The 13,151-nt window shown below is 40.8% G+C and overlaps 1 protein-coding gene across 1 annotated transcript in view; it reads right to left on the reverse strand.

Annotated features, from left to right (window-relative positions):
* The window catches only part of KPNA5 (karyopherin subunit alpha 5), a 20,780-nt gene continuing 7,629 nt past the window's right edge, over window positions 1-13,151 (reverse strand). Inside the window, exons 7-14 of the mRNA XM_082216587.1 lie at window positions 12,397-12,485; window positions 12,034-12,133; window positions 11,591-11,754; window positions 10,260-10,338; window positions 8,516-8,641; window positions 7,695-7,822; window positions 5,006-5,184; window positions 1-3,582 (exon numbers count right to left, since the gene is read on the reverse strand). Coding sequence (XP_082072713.1) covers window positions 3,395-3,582; window positions 5,006-5,184; window positions 7,695-7,822; window positions 8,516-8,641; window positions 10,260-10,338; window positions 11,591-11,754; window positions 12,034-12,133; window positions 12,397-12,485 — 1,053 coding nt within the window. The 3' untranslated portion in view covers window positions 1-3,394. The remainder of the gene's footprint in view (window positions 3,583-5,005; window positions 5,185-7,694; window positions 7,823-8,515; window positions 8,642-10,259; window positions 10,339-11,590; window positions 11,755-12,033; window positions 12,134-12,396; window positions 12,486-13,151) is intronic.

The following is a 13,151-nucleotide window of genomic DNA, read 5'->3' on the forward strand; positions in this document are numbered from 1 at the left end:
TGCCTTTGCAAAATACCTTTATTAGTTTTGTATTGTAGCATTTATAGTAGTAACATTCCCTAATATTGCATACTGTTCTTATTTGTAAGTTTGTTCAGTTAGAGCCTCTAGTGTGTCTTTAAAGATGCAGTATTGATCAAATTACAAATGAATGTTCAAAAACACAGTAACAATAATAAGAACAACTCTTATTGGAGATGTGAATCTTTGTAGCAGTTTCATAATCTGTATTTTTTCAAATATATTTGCAGGTTAGTAAGTTAATAAGGTTCAAGCAAATAAATCAATCTGGAATCAAATGTAAAAGTAATAATTATTTTCTGTTAAACAATCCAACTAATAACCATTTTCTAAATGTAAACCAATCATTGAATGAACGCCCATTATTTCGTTACCACCCTTTTAAAAAGGCAATACTATAAATGTAATAGCAAAATGAATAAATTATTCAATGACAAAAGTGCAGGGAGCCAAACACAAAACAAAAGTCAGATATGGTTTTGTATCTGAAATAAATACTTGGCCTGGTTGCATAGACTGAGGTCATGTCAAAATGAGGCATTTATGTGAGAATCACACAACCTGCACCAGGGAAACACCACAATGGTTTAATTATACAAATTCAAAAACCCCAAACCATTTTGGATTGACTACTAAATCCAGGAGACTACAGTTGCCACTCACACGTGTTCTGATAAAAGGTTTCACCTCCAACACCCCTCTATTAAGCATCAAAACTTTTCAGTTTCATGCATAAGAGTGAATTTGAAGTTAAATCAAATACTGGTATTTAAAAGATCCAAATTAACCATATAAAACCGTACAGCTTCAGCAATGATTCTCGGAAGTTTCCAAATTCATGTTATAGACTAGACTCAAAGAGACATATTTCCAAATTACACATTAAATTCGTTTGTCTATAATATTTCTATTTCTTCCACGGTTTGTATAAAGTCTTGAGTTTGGCTCAGATGTAAATGTTTTGATGATAGTATCTACTGAATTCTCCAATTAAGAGCAGGCACAACTGGCAATTTTTGTGGGAAAACAATGGGATACCCTGTCAACCCTGAACATTTGTTTTTTTAGCATACTAGAGCAATTCTGATAAATTTATCTTTTTTACTGACCACTTTCATTAACCTCTATTTGGAATGAATGATATAAGACACTCAGGACCAACATTTCCTATTAAAAAGGGGGACAAATTCACCCTTATATCAAGTGTTACCTGTTCAAAGCTACAAACAGAATTCATAGCTAGCTGCACAATTCTTCTCCCGACGATACATTTGATTTCCAGCAAGCATTCCTGCATTTCCCCCCTAGTTGTACCTCACTATCTTTACATAAGCTACAGCTATTAATATTACAACACATCCACTGGCAAACTTTGACTCCATAACCCTTTAGAAGTGGATATTGCTGCTACAATGCCTTTGTGAACCTGGCTACAGAGACCTGTGCACATCACAGAAGGCTAGGCATGTATCTGTTACTGCACTTGCAGTTCTCACAACTATGGAGAGCAAAAGTCTCCCAGGGGATGGAGCAAGATGTATGTGAGATACGGAAGTGTCTAACAGCCGACCGGTACTCTGAGCTGCTTCACGCGGAAATTCCTCACAATACGCATCTGCCACTGAAGGATAATTTTTCAATCGCTATGCAAGATGCCTAAGCAACACGGCTGCTTTGTCTCCACCCAGCCTGGCTATGGCAGGTCCTTGCATTGATCATGCTCATAGGACTGGAACAGAAGACGGAAAGATCAAGATTTAAACTTTTAACATATGAATTTGTTTGCAGGTACAATATAAAGAGCCCCCTTAGATTTTGGAGTGCATCTATTTTTGCTTTTGTTTAACATTACACAATACTATGAAAAAAGGCAATCAACTGCAATTATATACAAGTTGTTTTATATATGTCACACAGATCAATACATTTGTGGTAAGCAAAATTAACCGGAGTCCTTTAATTGTGCTACCAAATAAATAAATAAATAAATAAATGTCCATGTGGATTCAAACCTAGCGACAAAATGGTCTCTGGGTCTGAATTCAGGTTATTTTTTAAATTGCCTGGCATCATATCATTTAAACACTTTGCATAAATTGTCAGAGAAATTTGCATACTCAAAACACCTAATATCGTATTTACAGTGAAACCGATCTTTATTTCAATTAACTGAAAAATATGTTCTCCCAATATAGCACTGCTGCAAACCGGAAATACTCTGACCGGTCTGTTGTTGTTGGTTTGTTTTTTTTAAAAAAAAATCCTTCCCCCAATAGTCGTATGAGATGCATTAGTGTATTTGGGTCAATGTAACACATGGACTGTGTGTAAATAAAGCATGTAATCATTGTTTCAAGAAAAGAGAATATTGCAGTTTCACACTTTGGTAGCATTTAAGTTACAACGTGGAGTCTTCTATACAGAGAAGCCTTCCCTCATCCTCGCAAGAACACAGAGGTCATTGCAAGGCAAACTAATTTTTAACCATTTTGTAATCAGGTTGCCAACTGACCAAAAACAGCCTAGCCTGCTCTCATGCCTATTAACAGCAACTTGATGCACAAAAATCAGCAGGTAATACATTTCACAGCATGGAGGCAAACATTATCCCACTGCCCATCTAGCTGCTGTTGAAGGAGCCAGCTGAACACTTGGCAAACGTATTTGCAATACCACTGAAGAAATAAGAGGAAGAGGGAATTTTGCTGACATGGCTAGGTAAGGGCTATATAAATTACACAGCTACCATCCCTTTTCACATAGCAGAAAAACCATTTTTCCCTACATTGTAAGGTTATGTCATGTAACCAGCAGTGCACCCCAGTAAGTGTTATGCTTTTAAATATAAATATATTTCATCAGTTTATCACAAAGTATCACTCATAAAACTATATTTCCCACTATTTAAATAAATAACGTTCACATTCTAAGCTTAGCTTTTACTAGGAGCTTATATATATGTCAGTTCTGAAACATCTTTCTTGCTCCAACGCAAAGAGGTAGATTTAGTGTAGAATGGGCACGTGAACCCTACAGCCAAAATTTAAAATATCAACAGCTGTTTATGCACAATTTTGCCTTTTTAACAACTGCTTGAAAACTCAGCATCAGTTTCCAATGTCTTACTGAGGTCACTATTCAAGCCTTATTCTAAACTTTCAGTTGTGATTAGTCGGTTTTTCTGCACGTAAGACAATGGAAACATACACATATAAAAAAGAATGAACCAATACTTGTGTCTGACACAAAAACACATAAATGCACGAGTTTGCTTCTTCATCCGTCTCCAGCAAAACATTTCCACCTTTCCTGTCTTTGGCCCACAAATGGAGGCTACCATGATGAGCTACTGATTTTGCTTTAAACTGAATGGTTACAACTGGAATCCCTCCATTGGAGCTTCCTGCTGCTGGAACAAAAACTGCTGTTCATTTTCATCCACTGGTGGTACAATATTGGCATCCTCTTCTTCCACACCAAAGTAATGTTCAATAAGATCAAAAGCTTTTTGGTAGATCTCCTGGTTTTCATGACTTTGAAGAATTTCAATTTTATCTAGTCCTAAATTTGAGAGAGAGAGAGAGAGCGAGCACATGTGGTTTAAGATGTACATACTTTCTTAAACAGCTAAATAAACTGGCCATAATACGTGAGGATCACGTGAGTGGGCTGCAAAGAGGAAAAGCTAAGTTCTAAACGCATCTGTAATATTTACTGAACCTAAGGCTTCAATCTACAATAGAGTTACTCCAAAATAAACTCACTAATTTAGACGGACTACTCAAAATGTGCTTGTTACGGACTGCAGGCAGCACGCATGCCCCCTTGCATACAAAATAGTATTTCTCTCAAATATCTACCTAGTAGACAAGAAGTGAGAAATACACAGATCAGTGGTTGCTTACATTGAGAAAACAATGTACAGTTACACCCAGTGGGTGATATCCAATGAAATCATACTCAGAGTGGAGCCCTCAAAGGCTTCAATCTCAATGGGTTTACTCTAGAGTATGACTAACACTGAGCATAACCCACTCAACAAAATCCTCAGTTTGAAATGTTAGTGCACTCAGTGCATTATAATTGGGCTTCCACATTTTTGTACACTACTGCTGCTCTCTGGCAAGTGTGAGAAGCAACTAGCCTGCCTACCAACCACAGAGCTGCCTGGGTATTCTCCACCTCGAAGACAGGAGAGGAAAGCCTGGGGTTCTTTGCCTGCCCATCTGCTTAGTGCCTTGGTTATACAGCTGCCAGACCAGCAGACTCCATGCCAATCTTCTTGCAGGGCAGGCTGATGGGCTGCTTCCCAGGCTGCTCCAAGTTGATGCACTAGCACACCTTGCCCTGGAGCAGCCAAACCAGCAAGCAACCTACAGGAAAAGCGGATGGAGCACAAGCATGCGCTGGCCTAAAATAGGCCTTAGCAAACACAACTGGCTTTGGCAGAAAAGCCAGCCAAGAATTATGACCTTCAGTTGTTACATCTTTTTAACAGCGAGCTCAAATATACAAGAACTCCCTTCAGGGCGTTGTTAAGAAATTTGCAATCCTCTCCTAAAGATTCACAAAGAAGGGTAGATTACGTTGGGACATGTAATATTAGGAATGCTTCCAAATTTGGAAGATTTGGTTCTGCCTGTGATTCTATTGCTCACTAGCTCAATTCTACTGCTTACTGCTTACCTACTTAAATAACTGCAACCACTTCAGAATTTTTCTTAGTTTATAAAAAATACTCTTCTGGCCAACGTGTGGGACCTGACGTCACTACAGAAATTAGAGTCCTCTTGCCCACTCCTACGCATGTTTACTCAGGATTATGTCTCCGTGTTCAATGGGGAACAGTCTCAAATAAAACCGCATAGGGCTGCTGCCCTAATTTCTAAACAAAGATTTCAGAAGAACAACAGTAACCCAGCTATTCAGTGAAATTATTTTATACTGGTAATAGGCTTGCAGCATTCACACCACAATTTCTTACCATACGCTTCCTCTATACGGGCACAGTAAGGATTAACCCCAATCCCATTTTGTTTAGATTCTTGCTCTCCATGTCGCAGAATGTTTTCAAGTCCGTTCAATGCCACCTGAACTATTTTAGAATCCATCACAGTCAGAAGATCGCAGAGAGGCTTGGTACAGCCTAAAGCCACCAAATAACTTTGGTACAGTAGGTTAAAAAAAAGACAGAAAGAGAGAAGAGGCTTGGATCAGTATTTATTTGATGCAACACTGCCCCAGGATAGATGCATGAAGATACTTTCACAAACAACACAGAGGACACACTTGACTTTTTAGAGCATGTTCCTGTGTATGTACACACACATTTTAATACATGAAATACACACACACACACACACACACACACACACACACACACGTGCACAAGCACACACACACATTATATCAATTAGCTATACTTCTACAATGAAAGCCATGTTGATTTTAGCTCTCATTTCTGCATAAATCTAAATAATAATAATAATATAATAATTTATTATTTGTACCCCGCCCATCTGGCTGGGTTTCCCCAGCCACTCTGGGCGGCTTCTATAGAAACCAAAAAACACTAAAATATCATACATTAAAAACTTCCCTGAACAGGGCTGCCTTAAGATGTCTTCTGAATGTCAGGTAGTTGTTTATCGTTTTGACATCTGATGGGAGGGCGTTCCACAGGGAGGGCGCTACTACCGAGAAGGCCCTCTGCCTGGTTCCCTGTAGCTTTGCTTCTCGCAGTGAGGGAACCGCCAGAAGGCCCTCGGCGCCGGACCTCAGCGTCCGGGCAGAACGATGGGGGTGGAGACGCTCCTTCAGGTATACTGGGCCGAGGCCGTTTAGGGCTTTAAAGGTCAACACCAGCACTTTGAATTGCGCTCGGAAACGTACTGGGAGCCAATGTAGGTCTTTCAAGACTGGTGTTATGTGGTCTCGGCGGCCGCCCCCAGTCACCAGTCTAGCTGCCGCATTCTGGATTAGCTGTAGTTTCTGAGTCACCTTCAAAGGTAGCCCCACGTAGAGCGCATTGCAGTAGTCCAAGCGGGAGATAACTAGAGCATGCACCACTCTGGCGAGACAGTCCGCGGGCAGGTAGGGTCTCAGCCTGCGTACCAGGTGGAGTTGGTAGACAGCTGCCCCGGATACAGAATTGACCTGCGCCTCCATGGACAGCTGTGAATCCAAAATAACTCCCAGGCTACGCACCTGGTCCTTCAGGGGCACAGTTACCCTATTCAGGACCAGGGAGTCCTCCACACCAGCCCGGCCCCTGTCCCCCAAAAACAGTACTTCTGTCTTGTCAGGATTCAACTTCAATCCATTAGCCGCCATCCATCCTCCAACCGCCTCCAGGCACTCACACAGGACCTTCACCGCCTTCACTGGTTCTGATTTGAAAGAGAGGTAGAGCTGGGTATCATCTGCATATTGATGGACACCCAGTCCAAACCCCCTGATGATCTCTCCCAGCGGCTTCATATAGATGTTAAAAAGCATGGGGGAAGAGGACAGAACCCTGAGGCACCCCACAAGTAAGGGCCCAAGGGTCTGAACACTCATCCCCCCCCACCACTTTCTGAACACGGCCCAGGAGGAAGGAGTGAAACCACTGTATAACAGTGCCCCCAGCTCCCAACCCCTCTAGATGGTCCAGAAGGATGTTATGGTCGATTGTATCAAAGGCCGCTGAGAGATCCAGCAGAACTAGGAAACAACTCTCACCTTTGTCCCTAGCTCGCCGGAGATCATCAACCAGTGCGACCAAGGCAGTTTCAGTCCCATTATGAGGCCTGAACCCCGATTGGAAGGGATCCAAATGGTCCGCATCCTCCAGGCGTGCCTGGAGTTGTTCAGTAACCACACGCTCAATCACCTTGTCCAGGAATGGAAGATTTGAGACTGGGCGATAGTTGGCCATACTGGCCGGGTCTAAAGATGGTTTTTTAAGAAGCGGTTTAATGACCGCCTCTTTCAGCGGATCTGGGAATGTTCCCTCACAGAGGGAAGCATTCACCACCCCGCAGAGCCCATCGCCCAGCCCTTCCCGGCTTGCTTTTATTACCCAGGATGGGCAAGGATCAAGGAGACAGGTGGTTGGTTTCACGCATCCAAGCAGCCTGTCCACATCCTCGGGGGTAACGGATTGAAATTGATTCCATGCAACTTGACCAGACAGGGCTCTAGCACTCTCCCGCCCCAGCCCTGCTCCCACGGTGGTGTCTAGCTCCTTCCGAATATGAGTGATTTTATCTGCCAAAAACTTTGCAAAATCGTTGCAGGAGATCTTGGGGTCTTTACAAGGCCCCGGTGGTAAAGGTGGTTCCGTTAAATTGCGGACCACCTGAAAGAGTCTCCTGCTACTATTTTCTGCAGATGCAATAGAGGCGGTGAAGAAAGTCTTCTTTGCCGTCGCTATCGCCACTTGGTAGGCTCGACGTTGAGCTCTAACCTGTGTCCGGTCAGATTCGGAGTGAGTTTTCTGCCACCGACGCTCTAGCCGTCTCAGCAATTGTTTCATCGCTCTCAGCTCCGAAGAAAACCACATAAATTATAATTTCAAGTACTAGAAACACAGAAAAGTATTCATGGCATTGTATAATAGTTTAGAAAATGAACAGGCGAAAGTCAAAATATCCACTCCCTTGACCTATGAATCAATTGCAATCCATTACCTAATCTGTTCAGGAGTCCCTCCTGATGTTGCATTAGTGATGGCCCATGCTGCTTCTTTTATAGTGCGAAATTCAGCTTTCTGTAGAATTTCAATCAATACTGGAAATATATTTGCATCTATAACAGCCTAGGAGAAAAAGGAAAAGTGGAACACTGAAGTATAGCTTAAAGTCAACAAACTAACCAGTGAACTTAACTGAAAAGTACATTTTAAATTCATTCCTTGAAAAGACACAGTGATCATTTTTCTGGAAAAAGAAAATGACCCCAGGGACTTTGTGAAAAACTGGCAATTTATGCTTAGCAAGTCGTCCGTAACACTTTGCTTACTTTCCCCAGAACACTGGCAAGTTCAGAATGGCCTTTACACAAATCTCATTCAGATAATAAGCCATGGGAATTTTAGTTTCTTGGGAGAAATTGGCAAATTGTATCTTACCCAAGAATACTCCTGTTTGTTTGACAAGCAGTGAACTGGATGTTGTCCACTGTCATTTTTATCTAACAGACAACTGACTTTGAAAACTGGCCCCAAATTGGAGTACAAGTATCAACACTTCCCACAAAGAAGGTTTGCCACCCCTGATTTAAAGGCAATCATGAGTACATTCCTTTGATATAATGCAGTGTTTGTTAAGATGTTCAATCTAAGACCCTCCCCATACATTCTGGGGTATATATCCCAGCTATTCATCATAATTCAGCATGTGGAAGATACAAAGATTTGCATCAGGAACAGATGGAGAAGTAGTTAAGTAAAGGCAAATATAACATGGTCCACTGCTATGTCAGTACTGTCAGAAAGACCCAAATATATTACCTGAATTTGGCCTCTGTTTCCTGCAGTAATATTAGAAACTGTCCAGCAAGCTTCTTTCCGTATAGATTCCTTGGGACTACTCAGCAAATGTAAGAGACAGGGTAATGCAGAGCAATTTAGAATTACCTAAAATAATTTGAAAGATGAAAAGTTCTGCCTAAGCAGTGTATAATCAAATGTAGTCCATATATCCAAACACAGTCCATATAGTTGAAATAAATGTTCACATGTATGCTTACAATTGCAATTATTTTTAAATATTATAATGCCATATGCAGTATATTTACAGAAAAAGTTACGATCATATGCTTTTGAAAAAAATGTGCTAAAGTCACAAGAGGCAATATACAGCGGAAATGGAGCACAAAAACAGAATGGGAGTTTTAGCTCTTACAGAAAATCTGACAGAATCTCATTACTACCTAAATTCAAAGAGTTGGCTCTGTCAGCAAAAGAATTATAAGTTCACAGCCCTTCTCCACCAGCACTATAAGAATTTGCATAATGCTGTAACAGTTAAGCTGTACAACAGGGATGGGGAATGCTTTGCAGTTTGAGGGTCATAGTCTCTTGCGGGCAACTTTCTGGGAGGCCAGAAATGAAAGTGTAGAGATCAACAGGTGTGACTTTTATTTTACCTTTGTCAAGTAGGCTACATTACTGCCACGTAAAAGCCAGAGGCTTCCACACACACACCTACATCTTTCCATTCAGCCAAGCAAGCAGCATTGTCACAGTTCAAGGGTGCACTGCAGTGAGACAACAGAGGAAGGAAAGGGGGGGGTGGCCTGGGGAAGCATTGGGGTCAGACAGAAAGGTCTAGCAGATCACTTTATGCCTCAAGGCCTGAGATTCTCCATCCCTGTTCTATAGCCATTCTCATGCTTCCAGTTACACAAGAGCATCATCACCCTGGGATTTAGTTTTAGTTTAGTTTAGCTTTCCTTGTATGAGTCTCTGTGGAAAATTACACAACAGCCCTCTGGTGAACAGAAGACATCTTCCACTTGTCAAAAGTCACCTCAAGTTTCAATTCAAAATGTAAGCAGAAATATGAGAAAGTGGGAATTCTGTATTCTGAGGGCAGTTACAAAGTGCTAGAAAAACAGACTATGTAATTGAATTTTTTTTGGGGGGGTGATTACAGACTGGGCACCTTACAAAAGAAGATTGTTTTAAAAATGGTGTTCAAGATTCAAAAAGGTATGAGTGTGGAGAGGTGAGGAGCAGGCCAAGCTATAGCATACACCATAATTGTGGTTAATAATCTTCTTGTACACTTGTACAGGTGCCAACACCTTCTTAATTTGTACTTTGCCATAAAACCACCAAGGTCTGCTTTTAATGATGCCCTGCTTTAAAACATTCAGAATGACAAAAGTCTGACCTCAGCCACAGTAACTTTAGCATATAACTGCATTCCTATTAATTTTTGCTACTCTTTAGTTTCTAACTTAGTGAAGCAATAAAATACTCATTTCAGTGAACTAATGTCAGTTGCTGCAAAGAATGTGGCTCTTTGATAGTTCAAGGACAGTTCTTCTGCAAGACAGTCAGATTTCCCCTCGACTATACATAAGCCTGGATAACATTCCATCCATTCAATCAATCAGCACCATCTATATCTATTGCAAAATAATAACAAAGTATACTGTTGCAATCTCTTTTAAAAAAACAACAACCCAAAAAACAAAGTTAAGCCATTACATGTTGCCAGTGAAGTTTTTCAAAAAGCTCCACTGACCTGTGTTTGAATATCATCACCAGTAACAATATTTCCAACTGCTCTTAATGCAGGCGATACCACTTTGTAGTCATTGTGCCTGGGGAAGGCAAAAGCACATAGAGCAGGTTAAATTATTCTCAGACCCTAAAATAGATTACCGTATTTTCCCGTGTATAAGACTAGGGTTTTTTTTACCAAAAAAATTGGTTTAAAATTGGGGCTCGTCTTATACATGGGTAGTGCTGAGGGGTGTTTTCTTAATTTGGAGTCCCCCAAAATAGGGGGTATCTTATACATGGGTGCGTCTTATACATGGAAAAATACGGTTATTTGTTTGGATATGTCGCATCATGCAAGTCTCAGACACAGACAAGAATGGATGATTGAACACACAACTTAAACCAGCAGCTGTTTGGATTATGGCTTATTATCAATTTATATACTAAATTCCGGTGTTGAGTTATAACAGCTCTTTAGCCCAGGAGGGACTACTGAGATATAAGGTAAAGGTTCTGATATGTTTGGGGGAACCCCAGGGTTTACTGGGGAGGTGGGATGGAAAACATGTTGAATATCTGTTAGGGGAGAAAGAGAAAACCAGGAGGAAGGGGGAATGGAATTGAGTATCCAGTCTGCATGGCTGGCACAGAAGTTCCTTTCAGGTCCCACTTGTACATTCAAATAACAAACTCATTCAGTGCTATTTCTTACGTAGCCAAGAGAGTACTATCTACACACAAGAGTGAAGGGTTAACAGGCTGTCAGGGAACTCCAAAGCATGTAGAAGTACAGAAGAACGCTTTTTGCGGGGTGGGGGGGAGGAGGAGGGAATAAAGCAGGAAAATCCACAAAAATAGCTGAATGAGGATTAAGCATACTTAGGGGACACAGAATACTGACTCTTTGTGGAGGGGGAAGACATGGTGTACCTTAGAACGGGGGGGGGGGGGGAATAGCCCTCCACACTGCAACATTTTGCTTCAGGTCCTATTGCTTATATTGTACAACATAAATCCAGTTTTTGCTAATAGATAAAAATAAACTGGACTAGTTATATGCCTCTCAAATATCTACAAGTTCCTTTCTTAGCATCTGGCAGAGTTTCAAATGTGCCACAGAATATTTAAGATAATGCAGAGGAGGAAAGGTTAGTGCTGTGACAATCTCTGCAGATGTATTGGGTGGGTGGGGGAATCATAAAGGTCCTAAGGACAGAGGGAAAACTGTTGGGTTACAGTGGGGTACAAAAAGACTACATTACTTTGACACATTGGTTTGAGAACACAACTGTTGATATCTTTGGCAGCAGAGTCCTAGTATCATAATTCTTCTATTAAAAAGGGACTTACATCAGAAGTTCTACTAATCTTCGGCAGACTCCAGAGTCAATAACTGCTTGGATTTTATCGTTTGGTCCATCGGATAGGTAAGAGAGGGCCCAGCAAGCATCTGCTAATACATCTGGGTCGCTGCTAAACAACAGTCTTGACAAAACACCTAAGCAAAGACGAACCTTCAGGAGTGTAAAAAGAAGAAAAGGCACGTTATCAGAAATGTCCTCTTTTTAGAAATTTCATATCTGTTGCAAGCAGCTTTCTAAAGAGTTGAAACCATTCCTTTGGTATTAGTTCAGTTCATTCCACAACAAAACAGCCTGACTAAAAATTGACCCAACAATTAAGACTGCAGAAAGGTTGGTTTGTATTGACTTTGCATGAGGAAATACATTGTTTTAAAGCAATTTATGCCTTTGACCATTATAGCACCTCACAGAGTAGAAATTAGACTCTACCTTGCTGAAATCAGGAGGTGGGTTCTTGCCTCTACAGAGGTTTGAAAGTGCCCAGACTGCATTTCTAGTCGTCGTAAGTCTGTTTGAATGTGTTAGCAGTCTGTCAAGAAAAACAAACAAATCTCAAATAGAATACAGCATCTAAATTACATAAATTATAGCACAATCATGTGTGCTCAGCAGTAAGTGCCATTGAGTTAAATGGGTTTTACAGGAAGATGTGCATGGGATTACAGCCTTAATTATTCTTAACACCTGAAATTAAGTCTAGCTATTCTTAAAACCTGAAATTAAGTCTAGCTATTTCCAAAGTTTAGACATGTATAAAATTAATATTTATTGCCAGAGATTATCAGTACTTACTGTAAGAGAGGGGGAAGTATTCCACAGCTTAACACGTAATCTCTACATTCTGCATTGTCTCCAGCAATATTACCAAGAGCCCACACTGCCTTAGAAACAAAGGGTTAAATTAACATTAATACATTTTTAAAGTCTTTAACTGCAACTCTTGTACACTGCTGTCTTCACATTACAGAATTAGCATTTTTAAAAAAATAAAATAAAATAAAACTCAAGAACATACGACAAGAAGCTATGACCTAAATTAAGCTTACTACGATAAAAGAATGGAAAGCGCCACCCTAAGAGTTTACCTCTGCAGCTCAATCTGTTGTAAAGTTGCAACAGAATATAATAAATTAGGCTGCTCGGTCCCAGCACAACAACGACACCTATATGCCAGCACCAAACACAATCCCAATAGCAAAGGAGCAGTCACTGAAAGAATGAATGTATCAGAAGCTTATAATTGCCATGGATAACTAGCTTGCCAGGGGTATGGAAATCTCATAATACGCGGCATTGTCCAGGTACCTACACTGCATCCCAGGGGCCATTCAAGTGGTTCAGCATGTGCCTATTTTACTGGAGACAACTATCAATGGAGAGTGGCTAAAGCTCCATAAAGGTAAATAAAATTAGCGTGCTCTATCAGGCAGAGAAAAGTTTGTTTTGCCTGAAACAATTCATTTCTGCACGAGAGGCTGTGGTTAAGTAACTTAAGTAAGATTTGTAACCACAGAACCAACCTTGGCTGCAGATCACGGTTAAGGGTG

The sequence above is a fragment of the Podarcis vaucheri genome, assembly GCF_965113315.1.
Source record: "Podarcis vaucheri genome assembly, chromosome: 3".
NCBI lineage: Eukaryota > Metazoa > Chordata > Lepidosauria > Squamata > Lacertidae > Podarcis > Podarcis vaucheri.